This window comes from Euprymna scolopes, chromosome 2, assembly GCF_053919585.1.
Source record: "Euprymna scolopes isolate OS-2025 chromosome 2, ASM5391958v1, whole genome shotgun sequence".
NCBI classification, from domain to species: domain Eukaryota; kingdom Metazoa; phylum Mollusca; class Cephalopoda; order Sepiida; family Sepiolidae; genus Euprymna; species Euprymna scolopes.
The window spans coordinates 120,268,091-120,285,078 of NC_136483.1; the positions used below are offsets into that span (position 1 = coordinate 120,268,091).

At 29.9% G+C, this 16,988-nt stretch overlaps 1 protein-coding gene across 1 annotated transcript in view; it reads right to left on the reverse strand.

Annotated features, from left to right (window-relative positions):
- Positions 1-1,594: 1,594 nt before the first annotated feature.
- The window catches only part of LOC145295415 (dihydrolipoyl dehydrogenase, mitochondrial-like), a 61,709-nt gene continuing 46,315 nt past the window's right edge, over positions 1,595-16,988 (reverse strand). Inside the window, exons 10-14 of the mRNA XM_080141466.1 lie at positions 14,800-14,861; positions 13,069-13,196; positions 10,658-10,795; positions 4,885-4,974; positions 1,595-1,915 (exon numbers count right to left, since the gene is read on the reverse strand). Of these exons, the coding sequence (XP_079997592.1) occupies positions 1,850-1,915; positions 4,885-4,974; positions 10,658-10,795; positions 13,069-13,196; positions 14,800-14,861 (484 nt within the window). The 3' untranslated portion in view covers positions 1,595-1,849. The remainder of the gene's footprint in view (positions 1,916-4,884; positions 4,975-10,657; positions 10,796-13,068; positions 13,197-14,799; positions 14,862-16,988) is intronic.

Below are 16,988 nucleotides of genomic sequence, written 5' to 3' on the forward strand. Positions count from 1 at the left end.
GAATAGCTCCCCCCACCCTCCTCACAATAAAAATGGGCCCCTTTTGATATTCCTCACTTCCAAATGAATAGGCCCCTACAAATATTTTTCCCATTGTCCAGAAAAATGAGCTCTACAAATATTTTCCTCTAGAAAAATGCTTCTCTCCCATACAGAATAATATTCCGCCCAACTATATTTTCTAATATACTGAATATGGCAGATAAAGCTATGGCAGTAGCATTTGATATATTTAATGTCTTTGATAAGGTCTGACATGAAAATTAATTTGTACAGGATGAATATTTGATAGAATACGATCCTTCTTAGACAAAAGAAAGATTCAGGTCATAATTAATGGCTATAAATTTAAATATATTAATGCAGGTGTGCCCCAGGGGTCAATATGTGGACCTTTATTGTTCCTGATCTTCATAAAAAACGTTTCTAATGTAATTGTGTCTGGAATGAGTTATATGTGCTGCTGATAACATGTTCTATTCTCAACATATTGGAAAAAAAAAAAATGCACATATATCCAAGACAATGGCTGAATCATTAGAAAATGATCATTCGTCTGTAGTGGAATGGAGCAAAAAAATGGATAGTTACATTTAATTCATCGAAGACAAAAAACTCTCTTTAGTAATTATAAGAAACCTCTCTGATCATCGATTGCATGGTTATTATTAGCATCCTACCTGAGAGTTCAACATTCAAAGGTAACATGAATTGGAACAAATAAACAGAAAATACTGGGCTCCCTTTATCATGCTAGAAAACTTATCACACCTGCTAGTATCCTATATTACTACAAAGTCACTGTTCACACATGCATGGAGTATTATTGTCACATCTGAGCTGATGTATCAATCAGCCCCCCCCCCCCCAAAAAAAAAAAAGAAATCGCTAATAGGTTTCACATTGTCACTTAAGGTTCATATTATATATTGAAGCCCTGTACTTGTTTTACAAATACTTCAATGGTATATGCTCTAACAAACTCCTCAACCTAAATACCCTTGACCAACCCAACAATCAGCAAAATTCCACTTCTTCACTGTATTCTATTCCAATAGCTTCTTTGCTCAAACTGCTTGCCTTTGGAATTTACTCCCTGTTCCCCAACTACTAATGTAATATAAACCAGAAACATCTTACTGCAAAACTCTGTACTTAGGAGTGGCCTTATACATCTGGCCCCTAATTCTCAGTAATTCCTTATCTCTTAGTGGTAATATACCTTGTTTAAGGTGAATACAAGTATAAAAATTTTTTAAGACACCTTAGAATAATAGTCTTATGAAAGAGGTATTCCTCATTTCCAAGAAGAATGGGCCTCCATAGGTTTAGCCAAACCAATAGAGCCGAATGGACAAATGGATCATGCTGGCATGTAGTCAACAAGTAAATGGCTAGGCAGAAAAAACAAACATCTTATATGCCCATCTGGACACAATGCCCATACGAAATCCAAAACATATTTCAGTCCGTACAGATATTCCTAACTCAATCACATACTAAAAGAAAAAGTAGTGAGATCAATTTTAGAGGTTGTAATATAGAAAAAGTAACAAAAGAAAAAGCTGAATAAGAAAAAAGTGAACAACGACGATTTCATATGTACAGCTGTGTTAGAATTTAATGTTTGACTCCAGTTTAGAAATGTTGATTATCAACCATTGCAACAATGTCTTTTATAGTGTTGTTGCTTTTGTTTCTTATTTCCAGAGTGGTCATTTTATAACGGAGGCAGGAGACAACTGTTCTCTTAAATTAAAAACATTTTGTAAAAAAAAAAAAAAAAAATTAATAATAATAAAAATAAAATGAATCCTTGCTACCTAAGTACACATAAACATATCATTTATCAAAAATTGATTGGTTTTCCATAAGAAGCTGCAATATTTGCTTCTCTGAATGCCTCGGCAACAGTCTGAAAAAGAAAATAATTATATGAAAATCATAACTTCATCTCGAAATATTGTTACAGTACATCAAATGTTCTATACTAAAAACCAATTCATAGTGCAACTGCAACACAAATTTGGCAACTGATTTCCAAAGTTTCTGTTTCCATTTAAAATTTTTATTTGATATGGTTATTCACAACAATATTTTTATAAAATTGAATTTTTTTTAGTAATTAATGTCTTAAAATCAAAATAATGTTGAAGTTTACAGAAATATAAAATAGAAGCAAAAAAATTAACAAAAATTTTTTTTAAATTAACAAAAAAAATTAATAAAAAAGGTAATTAAAAAATATTATACAAAGTTATTTTTTGATATCTTAAATTTAAACATTTTGAGAATTCTTTAATTGTTCTTACTTATAACTACTTTTTCATAATTGGTCAAATTTTTGTTAATTCCGCTTTCCTCCCCTTTTATGCTATTCTATGAGAAAATATTAAAATATGGGATAATTATGAAACAAATACATATCTTAAAAGGTAAAACAACAAAAAAAACTTATTGCTTTGCTATTTGTATCAAACCTTTTTCAATTTCTACATCAATATTATTTTGACTGTCCTCATATTTCCACCTTAGCCATGGCCACATTGATAGTTTGGTTTGGTTATAACAAGCAAACTTTTATTGCAGAAAATCCTTTTTTTTTTTTTCCCCCCAAAATTAATTTTTTTTATATTTAAACATGAGAAATATTTGTATAAAGAACTTCACATTGAAAGAATCATCTATTTACATCATATTCATCACTATTAGATGATGTTTGTTTAGTGCAACTTTACATCAAGTGGCCACAAAAAAATATGTTCACATTGTATAACTTTTTGCTCAATTTGAGAGAAAAAAAAAGTAAAAGTTTGCCTTGGTGAATGGAAAGGACATGCAAGGTTTCTTTGATGAAGTGACTATTACTGAAATTACTAACAAATATACAGATACACAACTGTTATGATTAGTGGGTGCTTATTTAGAAATAAACTTTTTGAAAAAAAAAAATTTTTTTTTAATACAGAAACAAAGAACATAAATATTTGTCACAGAACAAAGATGTCATATTCCAAAAATCACATAAATTGACCAATTGTTTTTGTTTAACTAAAAAAATTTATGATTTTTAGCAATTAAAATTTTTTTAATTATTTTGAATACAAACAAAATCTCGGTAGTCAAATTTTAAAACAAAACACTGGCTCCCATGTGACGTCTCACTTCATCATAAAATTACTTGATCAATTTACATGATTTCTAGAATATGAAGTCTCTGTTCCATGACGAGTGCATACTTCAAAGATTTTTTTTTTCCAGAAAGTGTAATTCTAAATTAGAACTGATGAATGTTTTGATTTGCCAAAATATTTTCATCTACCAGAGGATATGCAATATTAGGTGCAGATTATTAGAAATAGATTTTGCCTGGTAAAACAAGTAGAAAATAAGAAATTAAATTTTCAAACCTATACTTGTGGGTACAAGTTTGAATTTAGATATTGACAGCTAAGGTCAGTCAACAGTCAATAAAAAGTCTATTTTGAAAACTTAGGTTGGTGCAAAAATGATGTTTTTAGATATATAGTTGAACGTCAAAAAACGACATTTTTGCACCAACCTAATATATTAAAAAGATTAAATAATTTCAATCAAAGAGTAAGTTCAAATCTTTAGATTTAACTACTTTACTAGAAAGAATTGATTGGTGAGCAAATTATTTTTTTTTTAAATAGTTCTAACAAATAATTTCAAATAAATAAAATATGTAAATAATATAAAAAAACAATGAAATATAATTTTGGAAAGTAATTCTAATGTCAATAATTTTAAGAATAAACTGAATTCAGAAATAATGATAAAATGAATTTATATTTTCAAGGTTGGTCTGATGAAATATTTACAAGAATTTTATCTTTATATTCCTATTGTATATTTTGTGAGATTAAAAAGAAATTGACAGATTATCACAACAAAATTCACAAAAAAGGATAAATAAATTGTATTTTTTAGGTAACTATTAACTTTGAAAACTTTTTAAGTTGAAAGTTTCAATCCAGTAATAGAAGAAAAATGGCGCTTATTTATATTACACTCAATTAAAAAAAAATACAGACAAATCTTTATAATGTACGTACTCGCCACAGAACAAAGCTGTCATATTCCAAAAATCACGTAAATTGATCAAGTAGTTATTTTTAAGTAAGAAAATCTAATTTTATGAAGAAGCTAGACAGAGATCGGGAATGTTTTAGAATGTGTTAAAATCCAAGGGTGACATTCAATTTGACTACAAAGATTTTGTTTATATTCCAAATAATTACAACTTTTTAATCGCTAAAAATTGTAAAATTTGATTTTCTCATTAAAAAAAAAAAAAATAGTTAATTTACATGATTTTTGGTATATGACACCTTCATTCCATGACGAGTATGTACGCCAGAAAGATTTTTCTGTATTTTTGTTTTTTTCAATAATTGTAATTCTAAATAAGCAATGCAAAAATTACTAACAAGGTTTATTATGCCTTGATTATTTTCAACAGATTGTTTTTTAAATATGTTAAAAAATAATTTTGCCATGAAACAACTTGAGTTTTCGTTAAAAAAACTGATATTTTTCAAGAAATTTTCTAAAAACAATGGATGTTGAAAATAGTTGAAATTCTGAAAATATGGAGATAATGAAATATGTACAAGTACCCAGATATGTCTCACAAATTCTGGTAAAACTTATTTACCTTCAATTGGAAACTTTGAAAGGTGTTTAGTTAGTTTTTTTTTTTAAAAAAGGGTTATTATTGTTGGGTGGATCGGAAATAGGATTACTTCCAGATGATATAAAATATGCAGAATCTTAAAGAAAAAAATATCACCCTTTGTTTTTATGTGTCATGCATGAGTGTGTCTAAATTTAAATGAAAGTAAGAGAGAGGTAACTTACTGGATGGGCATGGCAAACTCTGGCAATGTCTTCACAAGATGCTCCATATTCCATTGCCAAAGCAGCTTCGTTGATGAGTTCTCCTGCACACTGAAATGAGTACATTGCAACTTAGAAATAATGTGCACTGATGACAAAAGAAAAAAATTTAATGTTTGGAAAAACTAAAATAACGTTTTAACATTTTAGTTTTTGCAAATATTGCAAGCATTGTTATATTTTGAAGTATTTCAATGAGGATGGATCAACTATGCCAAGTTCAAATCCCGTCAAATCTTTTGTAATCATTTACTCAATTTCTGTTGGGAAAGGTATGAAATCATAATTTCCACTCAGTTATGAATATAATCAGAAATGTGGAGTTGGATGAAACAAAATCCAACTAACTCTGAACAACTGAAAAAATAGCTGACTTTACTCTAACTACAGAGGTGTAAGGTCAATTAAAAAATATTCAATTCCCGAGTCAGTTTAAAAAAACACACACACACACACACACACACACACACACACACACACACAGAAACTCAGAATTCTGAAAAAAAAGAGAGGGAGGGAGGGGATTCCATCTTCCAAACTCCAAAAACTTGTGTTCAATTGTATCAAATCATTTCCAATCAGTTTTGTTTCTGACAATAAATGACCCATAAAAAGGAGATGATTTGCCATAACACACGATAACTAAGCCAATTTGTACTTCCATTGGCTCATAGAATCATGTTTTTTATAATATAAACCTTGGATCAAGGAACACAACTTTTGAATGCTGTGAATTGCTCCAAGTTAAGATGAAAGTAATATCAGTTCTTCTCCAAGTCAGAAGAAAAAATTCCTCTTCACTTAGGGTATTTCTATCTTTGTCCCAATCCAACATGTCCATTTTGGAGGAAGTGGACTTTTATCAAATTAAAAAAGTATGTATTTAACATTGTATCTATTTTTGCTTTTCTAAGCATACAAGTAAAAAGGAAAAAGTAGAAGCAATAAAATATGAAAATAACATTGAATGATGCATTTTCTTTTTTAGCTTTTGTTTTTTAACAATTCTTTTTTTATTTTTATAAAAAAGGACATGGTTTTATGAAAATTGATTGAACAACTAATTTTTGGCACAATTTTAAGGAATTAATTCTTCTCAATAGAATCATACTTAGAGTAGCAATACCAGACACCATAACGTTCAGTGCTGGACAAAGTGCACACTGCTACTTAATTTGACACTCATAGTTTTTAAATCCGTAATAAGTACATTTCTCCTACATCCATCAAAATAAAACTTATATAATTGGATTTACAATAAAATTTACTTTAAAATGGTATTTTAATATTTTTTTTGTGATTTGTATATTCAAAGAAATTGCTATTTAAATCCAACTATTAACGATGAACCGTGCTAGCATAGCATACCCGCTGGCGGTAGATCACTTTTTGCAAATAAACAGTCGGGGTGTGTTTACGTAAATACTTGAAGTGGAAGTTGTACCCGTCAACGACGTTCTAGTTGTTTTTTTGTTTTTGTTTATTTTTTAGCTAATTAAAGAAAAGAATTGTCTTTGCTACAGAATTTGAACACAACACGTATGTCTTCCCAGTCAAAAGTTGAATATCTCAAAGTTGACGCTTTGCAGTACAAAGATAAGTAAAGATAGAAACTGTTCAAATGCTATTTAATAGTGAATATAAATTAATTTCTTTTGTCCTAAAATTTAAAAAGAATTGGATAAAAACTTCTCATGCACAAGTCAATAGAAATAGTGATAAACGCATATGAATATGAGAATTGTTGTGCATTGTGACATGCACAAAAAATCTGTAAACAAAGTGTTTGTCAACTAATGAACATAAAGTATTCATTTTGTTTTTGTTATTATTAAGAAAACACAAGTTTTTGATTATGGACAGGAAAAGAATTTTTTTTTTTTTTTTTTAATTCTTTGAAAAAGAATAACCGACAATGACTACGCTTTTAGATAAGTTAACTGGATAAGTGGTTTGTGTGTTTTAAGTAAAAAAAAAATTACTTATTGAGTTTGTTTTACAATCCACAGTAGTATGAAAAAGTGGTCAAAAAACACATAACAAATGTTACAAAAGGCAAGTTACCCTTCTACCTACCTTGATAAATTTTTGGTATCGTAAATGTTTATTCTGTTTAAAAAATAAGTAGTGCCAAGCGTTACATGAGAACAAGAAAAAATGGCCACAATGTCTTTTGAAGTCTCGACAATGATTTAAAAATAAAAAATTATACAAAATAGTGGTGGAAACTCACCTGATAATTGCCATGGGTACTTGGAGCCGTTAAAATGAAATTTGATTATCCTAATTAGTTTAATGCACTTGAAAACATCATTTTGATCTGTACAAAATTTCCTTTCATTTGATATGCTACAAACCATATTTTGTTAATAATTTCTTTGAATCATGTCGTGGTGGCCATCTTGAATCAGAATAACATTTTGCATGATTATAAAGCCCATTTTTTTTTTTTTTAACTGGTTTTTGTGATGCTTCTACTTAAAGCCGTTAAAATGAAATTTAATTATGCTAATTAGTCGTGGTGGGACGATTAATCGGAATCGTTAATCATAAGAATCGTGTATTTTGAGGGGAATCAGAATCGCATCGTTAAAAAATACCTTAGATTTATGATTCTATCATTACGATTCTCTTACATTTTTAAGTTGAACTGTTTGTATAAGTGAGATTAATGCTGTCAAAAATTTATGATAAAAACATCATAAAACTTTTCATAACATTTAATATTATGCACAAGAATTTTATTAACTACTTTAAAAGGTAATCTTTATCTTAATGAGTTTCAAAAGTTCTTGGAATTTTTTTTCTTTCTTTAATTCTTTGAATTAAAAAAAAGAAAAAAATTTACTTTTAGCTTAACTTACTTTTATATTTCATCATTTCGTTTTTTTAGTAATAAATGCTTCTCTATATTTAAAACCAATCTTGTGTCTAACTCTGCCCTCGTGGGGAGGCAAGTAAATAGGAAGTAATATGGCAGCTGAAAAACGTTTTTCGACCACCATAAAAGCATTACAATACATTTAAACCCTGAAGAATTTCCGCTATGCGCACTTGTTGTTCTAACTAGCCACTACTTGTGTTTCAAACTTATAATCAATTTTTATTTAAAACTAGACAACCCGTTGGGTCAGTATGTTATATTAGCTATGGAATTTATGTACGAGCGTGACACTTGTTACGTAAAGAAAATAGTTTTTTTTTTTATATAACAGAAACATTTCTATGAAAGTATATCAAAATGAAAATTCACTGACGGATCACTCAAACATGAAAAACAAAATCCTCCCTATTCATGTAAAGTTACCTATTTTCCCGAATAATCGCTCAAAAATCGAAAATTAAACATGATTTTCATACGAATCGAATGCAGACGAAAGTCATTTAGCAGCAAAAATCATGAACCTACCGATGAGAAATATAAGAATGAAAAACCTATATTGGAATCCTTCAACCAAGTTATAGAAACTTAAAATCTAAAAAAAAAAAATAATAAAACCTGAAGCAAAAAAATAAAACCTAAATAAAATAAAATAAAACTAATATTGAAACAGATTAGTAAATGTGTCAACAAATTCACCGTTCTCACACAAGTATTTTGTGTCTAGAAATGTAAACAAAAAATAAAGAAAGGAAAGAAGGAAAAGGGACGGATAGAGAGTAGTAGTAGTCTTGGCTTTACTACAATTGTTCTTATGTTTGTCAACGGGTTAAAGTTGTTTAGTTGTAAGAAAATAGCGGCAGTATAGTTGTAATAAAGAATAGTTGCAAAACACCCCCACTCTTCCCATGTTAAATAATAATTTTGAAATAATAACGTTAATATTTCAGTGCGTAGGTCAAAATCTGCAAAAGAAGCGATTTGTGTTTGTTTGTTTACGTTATGGGTTAATGTTCATGTATGCATGCGCAACCAGATGTCGTAAACCGTAAAGTGGGTTACATCACTCGTTACAAGGTCATTTGAGTTTTATCATTATATAGATTAAGAAATTATTTTCTAAAATATTTTGTTTATACATGTTTACATTTTGTTTTTAAGTAAAATTAAGAAATTAATTTTGAAAATATTGTTTATATTCATCTTCATTCAAAAGGGTTACTTTTCAGTAGCTTCACCGGTTGTTAACCTAAATTTTCCAAATGTCAGAACGAGGCTCATCTGTGGGACCTACTTATCTAAGCTTCACCGATTTTTGTTATTATGATTTTATCTGTTTTGTTTTGTTTTTTTTGGGGATGGATTCTATTTTGACTTTCACCAATTTTCCTGTTAATAATTATATAAACTCCAGCAAAAAAAAAAAGATAAAATCCTAATAACAATCATGGGCAAATTTCAAGCCAAAATAAAAAAAAAATAAAAATAAAAAAACTAGGTCACATACGCAAAAATTCTTGGCTTGTAAAAATAATAACTTTTCCTTCAGTCGAACAACAGAGCCGATGCGTATTTTGCTACAGGGGTAGCATTCGTGTACGTCCGCCCTTTTTCTTTATATTTTTTAATATATAAAATAACTCCTTAAATTGATTGTTATTAATTTTATGGTGCATGTTTAATTCATGGTTAAAATATTTGTTTTGACTTTTATCTTCAATGAAAGAAATTTTACAAAAAAAAAAAAAAAAATCAAATCGTTTTCGAAATTCCCTTAATTGTATTTCCATTTTTTCGCTGTACCAAATTTTTCGCTACACAAAAACTTTCGATTATATAATGGTATATTTCAAAACAACAATTCCACAGGAATCAGAATCATACTTGGTATCAGAATCGTTAATCAACATTTTCCTGGAATCAGAATCGGAAAAAATTTAGGAATCGTCTCAACACTACTAATTAGTTTAATACACTTGAAAACATAATTCTGATCTGTACAAAATTTCCTTTAATTTGATATGCTACAAGCCATATTTTGTTAATAATTTCTTTGAATCATGTCATGGTGGCCATTTTGGATTTCCCAGTCGCCATCTTGGAAATGATAATGTACATTAGAATAATACTTCCTATGATGATAAAGTCTTACTTACCATTTTTCTTAGCTGTTTTTATGATGTTTCTACTTAAAATGTGACTGAAATATGCTAATTCGTCCGTAAGTTACGAAGTGAAATGGTCGTAAATAAAACCAACTGAACCCTCATGGTATTATGATAATATGTTCAAAATTTCATTATAATATCTTAAAAAGATCTGTAGATACAGCTTTTTAAAGATGAGTTAGTCTGCAAATTGTGCAAATTTCCTACCATTTTCAGTCACAAGCTTATATGCATTTGAATAGGACTGACTTAAGGCAAAATGTTCAGTTAACCACACGTTTTTTTGATACTTTGAATGGTCATAACTCCGGTTCTAATGGGTCGATTTAAAAAAAACTAAAGATAATATTGCTTTTGTTTTTTATGCTCTTTTCAATAATGCTGGATTTGAGTTTATTCCATCTAAAGAAAAAAAATGGTATGGTACTGCTACTTAGAGAATAAAATTACATTTTGACAAGTTTTTCTGTTCTTTATTCAGAGGGTAAACTTTCTCTCATAAAAAGTGAATTTAATAAGTTATTTAATCATAATGAATTTTTATGTTAACTGCAATTTAATCAATTTTTTTTAATATATTTGATTGTGAACTTAAACTGGATCAAAAGGTTAAAGAATGCATGTATAGAATGAGAAATGGAAACTTTTTCTGGTGTTTCAAATTAAAAAAAATCAATTTACTTACAGAACCAATCATGTGTGCTCCTAACAAACGATCTGTTTCTTTGTGGGCAAGGATCTTCACTAAGCCATCAGTTTCATTGTTGGCCTTTGCTCGACTGTTGGCCATCAGAGGGAATCTGCCTACATTGTAAGAAACACCCTAGAAAGAAAAAAAAAATCGAATATGGTAAAAACATTTTCAATAATTGATTTATAAATATAATCCATACATATTTATTTTCTGGGAAAATACTCTATAAAAAAAAATTCAAAAAATTATGTCACCAGCAGTTAAGCTAAAGGGTTGCTAACAAAGTTAAACCAAAAAGCACAAAAAATCTTACTTTTTTAAAGTCATTTCCTCCTCAGCAGAAGAGTACTATATTAAGATCATTTTTTTTTTCTTTCAAATATATTTAAATAAATATCGAAGAGCACAAATTTTTTGAATGGATAATTGTAGTAAATCATTTACACAGGGAGTAATGTTGGAAAGTGCAAAAGAATATAGGTGAAGAGTCAATCACTTAAAATTTTAAATTTCAATCTAATTTATATTTATTACATACTCACAGAGTTACCCAGCATTGCTAACATAGATAACAAAATAGAAGAGTTAAGTGTGTGTAACATTTTTTTTTTTTGCTTAAACTTTTCCTTCTCCCTTCAAATGCTCCTCTCTGGCTCAATATTATTATATTGAACCAAAGAAAGAAAACTGACTTATTTTTCATTCTTATTGGTAGTTGAAACTAACACTAATTCACGCTTGCACTAATTGGGTTATTAGCAACTTCAAGGAAATGAATATTACAGTAATTTTATATTGAATAAGTTATGGTCATGCCAAATCTGATTTTTTTTCAGACATGCACACAAAATTACAACCTAATTTAAAAAGGCAGAACATGTTTTTAAGACTTCAAAATAGACTCTTTTCATTTGTTTGTTTTTGCTAATAGAAAAAAAAAACAAAAGAGAAAATTTTTTTTTTTTTTTTTTTTTTTTACAAGTGATGCATGAATAACAAAAGTCTTTTAATCCAAACATTTTTCATTGTTTTTTTTTTTGTTGGAGTTGAAATTTCACACATTTCAACAGCAATGAATTTTCTAACTTTGAAGCCACAATAACTTTACAAACAAAAACATCCAACCAGCAAGAACTGATCATCACCCAGCATGCAGTGTAGGTAGTGTCTATTGGGCTGGGCAAAAACAGGTATTGACTAAGGCGGTGGCACATAATTCGACCAACATGTTGAAGAGATATGCACCTACCTTGCTTGATGGACGCAGACAGTAATTGAGTGGGTGCTATTTTTTTGTTTTGTTTTTTTATTTTTTTTACTTTTTTATTTCCATTTTCTACAAAGGCAAATTTCTACTAAGATGTAAGGAGCTATTGCAAATTAGAGGCCATATTTATAAGGACATCTTAAGTGGAGAGTAGTGAAGCAAGATGCTTGTTTACATTAAATTTCTGAATGTTTTTACAGCCAAGGAAACAGAATTCTAAAGGCTAGCAGTTGAAGCAAAAAAGCTATTGGAATAGAAAGCCTTCTGGCATTTGTGGATCTTTTCATTTTTGTGTTTGTTAAGTTGGCAAAGAATTTTTATGCTGAGGGGGTACATAGTTAACAAGTTTGCCAGAGCATATTGCATTGAAGTACTTGCAAAACAAGCATAGACACAACATTGCAGTGAATTAAGCCAAGGAGTTTGAATGTTGGATTCTTAGGGTGTTATTAGCCATAGCAATTCATGGTTGGAAAGATTTATTTTTAAAGAGGAAACCTGAATATATGTGTGTTTGTTTTGCCGACATGTTCAGAATAGAGTGATGTCATCAGCAAACATGTCCAATTTCATCAGGGAGTTAGTTAATGAAGATCAGAAATAACAGTTCCCTGGGGCACTCCTGCATTAATATCATGTTTAGATGAGCGACCAGTGAGGATGACTTGGATCTCTCTTTTGTCTTGGAAGAATCTGATTCACATTCGATTTCATTTTCATGAGAAAACCTTTATGCCAGACCTTGTCAAATGCTTTGGATATGCCAATCACTATTGCCTTAGATTCACTTGCCTTATCTAGTGTATAGTATATGCAATCAGAGATGATGCTAGAATATCCACAGTAGAACAGGCTTGTCCTTACTGCTGGTTGTAAAGAAGCTCAGTAATTTTTTTTTAGCAAGATATTTTTTGACAGTATTTGATAAATAGTAAATAAAAATAAGTCACATAGTCAAGGAAAATACACATGCAAAATTGTTTGATAATTTTATTTATAAATAAAAATATTTAAACTCATTTTTCTAAATAAAAAAATGTTTCTGTTAAATTTTAAAGAATTACAAAATAAAAACTGAATAAAAAATAAAATCTTGGTTTCTTATTAAGTAAAGTACATATAACTGTTGGCTCACCTCTTCTTTAAGTGCTTCTTCAGTTTTTCCAATCCAAGCAACTTCAGGATGCGTGTAAACAACTGAAGGCACACAGTTGTAATCAATATGTACGGCACCTCCGCATATGCCTTCCACACAAATGATACCTGCAAACAAAACAAATAATTTTTTAAACAATAAGAAAATTTAGCCAAGAACTTAAGGTTGTTTATTAGGAATTTAAGTTTTCTTACAAAATTATTTCAGCTTTAAAATTCCTTTTTTACAAGGAAAAATTTAAACACAAGGTTAATTTATAGTGCAAGGAAAATCTAGGTCTACAAAACAGGGGAGGCACTCTGGATTGGGACAAAAGCCTGTAATTGATAAATTTTACTCAACACATAGATGGGTCCTGCGAAATACTCACCCAACTGCTCATCAGAATGGACTTGGGTATAATAGCAACGAAAGGTCGACACTATGTTTTCTAAAGCTCCCAAACTAGATACATTTTTATGTCAAGGGATAGAGAGAATGTAAGTAGGTGATGTTGAGAAATAAGGTTAACAGAAAAAAAAAGCAGAAAGATTGGGGAAAAGATCTCAAGAAGGTTAAAGTAAGGCTGAACACTTTGCTCACAAAGTGTCTGATGGAGTTTAGTGCCATGCTTAAAACAAATAATGTACAGACCCTTACAGATACTACCCCACTCTGGGTCAGCGTGGATCTAGAAATAATGGTAACTAGTGTATGATTGTACACTTCCCAAACTTCTCAAATTAGGACCTCACAAGCAAATGAACATCATATCCAGAACTTAAAAACATGCAGGAACGTTTACATTGGCTGATTCATACCCTCAAGTTCTAGCTAATTTATTAAAATATCTTATTACATTGTGTCACAGCATAATTGAGGCAACAATCTGTTAGACACAAAACATTCATGTGTAAACAAAAGTGATACTATTACTCTCAAATCACAATAGATTTAATATTTAATATTGTTTAATTCTTAAATGGAAATATAATTTACATAAACGATTTTCAAAGTCTCTTTTAATAAATAATCCCATTGTTATTTATTGTTAATTTTGCTCAGTATAATAATTTTACATATATGATAAAGTACTAGCCTGGATGCCCAGGTGTTTGTTGAGCAATAAAAAAAAAATGCACACACAAATATACATTTTCGCTTTTATATAATAGATGGTCAAACGAAAATTTTATCAACAAACAATAGATTTTCTTTGCAATATCAACATTAATTGATTAAACAACACATTTTAAGATTATCATTTCTTCTTAAAAAAATACTATTTTTATAGAGTAACATTTAATCTAAATAGCACTCCTGATTATTTTCATTTATATTTCATAGTTTCTAAATAGCCATTTTTTTTCCAATAAACTTGTGGGAAGGCAAGGATTAAAAAAGACTCCTCCCCCCTGCCTCATTCACAAATGACAAAACTGGTCAAATGGTTTTATTTATGTTACAATTAAAAAACTATACATTTCTCAAATTATAATAAATGAAAGCTAAGTTAAAAGCTGGCTTAGAACAGATTATTTTTCTTATTAGTATACAATACTATGAAATTTTAATAAACATAAATAATTATCATGCCGAGAATATTAGATAAAGCTGAAAAATAAAGGTGAATTTAAAATTACAGAATAGAGGAGGGAGAAAAAAAAAATTTTTCTACTCTTTTAAAATGAGAGTAAAAATTGAATAAAAAGAAAAAATATTGCTCCTCACCTTCATCTTCTGCTTTGTGTGCCAACATGGGACCCTGAATGACATCACCAATTGCATATATGCTACATAAAAGAAAAAGTTTTATTTAAGTTGTTTTTTATTATAAAGAAACTAGCAAATCTACTCATCTGAAGAGATTCTAATAAATTTCACTTTTATGTTGCATTACAAAGATTAAAATCAGCAAATAATGATACTAAACCTTATGTCTAAAACTTTTATTCTAACTTTGTTCATAATCCATAAAATCATTTTGATGTTAGAAAAATATCTAAAATTTAAGGTTTCATCTTCAGGGGTTTTAAGAAATTGAATTTCAAGAAATCTTCCTTAATAAGGAATGCTCTCTAATTAATATAGGTTAAATTTCATGCAAATCTGAAATATTTGAATTTTCAAATAAGAAGTTGTAACAACCCTTCATTACTTCAACCCTAACAACAAATTGAAATTTTGGAAATAATTTAATATCTAAAATCTTTAGTAAAATTTCATCAAAATCAGAACTGAATTTTCACAAAGGACTTCTAGCTCCCTCTACTTAGTTGGCATAAATTAAATATCGCTCACATTACCGATCCAATAGCTTAAAAAAAAAAAAAAAAAAAAAAAAAAAATTCATAATCAAACATTATTTCAAAATTTACTCCATATCCTTACTATATATGTAGAGATTTGGACCGTACATACTATATTGTAGAAAAATCAAAGTTTTTATGTAGAAAAATATTGGAGAACATCCAAAGTATATATGATCATGGATTAGTCTTTATTAAGTCTTGAGAAACAATGATGCGGTTACATTATGCCATATCCTATCAAAGGCCTTTGATATATCGAGCAATTGCCTAAGGAAGGAAGTCCCCGTCGAGAGATTCGTTAATCCTATAAGATATAACCATTAGCACATCTGTAGATCTAGTAGAATGGAAACCATATTGCATGTGTATAAAAAAGGTTATTTTCGCTGAGGTGGTTGACTACTTCTCTAACAGATTTCAGCAACTTACTCATGATACACAGGACACTTACTGGTCTGTACTAAAAGATTGAATGAATTCCTAAATACAGGACATACTGATGAGGTTTTCTAGGGTGTTGGGAAGCAATTTTCCTTAAGACAATGCTTAAACAGCTTTGTAAGTATGGGAGCTAGTTCTAGTTGAAGCTTTTTCAGCACTATACTTGGAATGCTGCCACGGCCAGTTGCTTTACTGGAATCAAGGTTTTTGATTAGCTTGGCAACATCACGCAAAGATATTTGTATGTCACATAGTGTGTTTTCAGATACAAGAAGAAATAGGGCCTTGATCACATAGGGTAGAATTAGCTGCAAAGTTCTTGGCAAAGAGTTTGGCTTTGTCTGATGCTTTTACCTCAGGTTCATTGATGATGGTTGGGATAGAGCACACAAACCCTGTTTGCTATTTGCCAAAACTGGTGGGGAACCAAGCTGCTGCTCAGCTGCTTTGGACTTAACGGATTGAGCATATAGCTCTCTTGCATTCTTTATTACTCTTTAACAGTGGTTGCTTGCAGTTCTGAAGGCGGCTTTAGTCTCAATACATCTATTACGTTGAAAGCAATGGAAAAAGCACATTCTGGAAAGAACCACAGCTGGCTGTTAGGTTTTGGCTGGAACTTTTTGGAAGAGTATGAAGCAGTCTATACTTATAATTAATCATTCTGTCATACTATGGAGGAACGCAGAGATAGATTTGATAAAATGGAAACTATCCCAGTCAGCCGTAGAGCATCGATATATTGTACGATGGAGAGGTATGTCTGAGGATTTATTACATTTTGTTTTTATTTTAGCTGATACAACTAAGTGGTCGGAAGATCCCAGTGGAAACAGAACAGAGGCTGAACATAGCTCAGGGCAAGTTGTTAGAAAAAGGTCTAGAAAACTTGCATACTGACCTCGAGCACATAGGTGGGTTCAGGAACAATCAGAGTTAGATCATAAGCAATAGAGAAATCAAGACAGAACCTCCCCTCATCATCATTGTTTGAATGGGCTAACCATTCCAAATTGTGAACATGTTAGCCAAAGGATGAGCTGACAGGATGTGATCAATTTTCTCAGATATGCTTTTAAAGATAGTAACTCTACTGTTGTGAGGGCAATAGAGGGAAAATATAAACGCAGTAGTTTGAGCATGTGCAACCTGGAAGCACAAATAGAG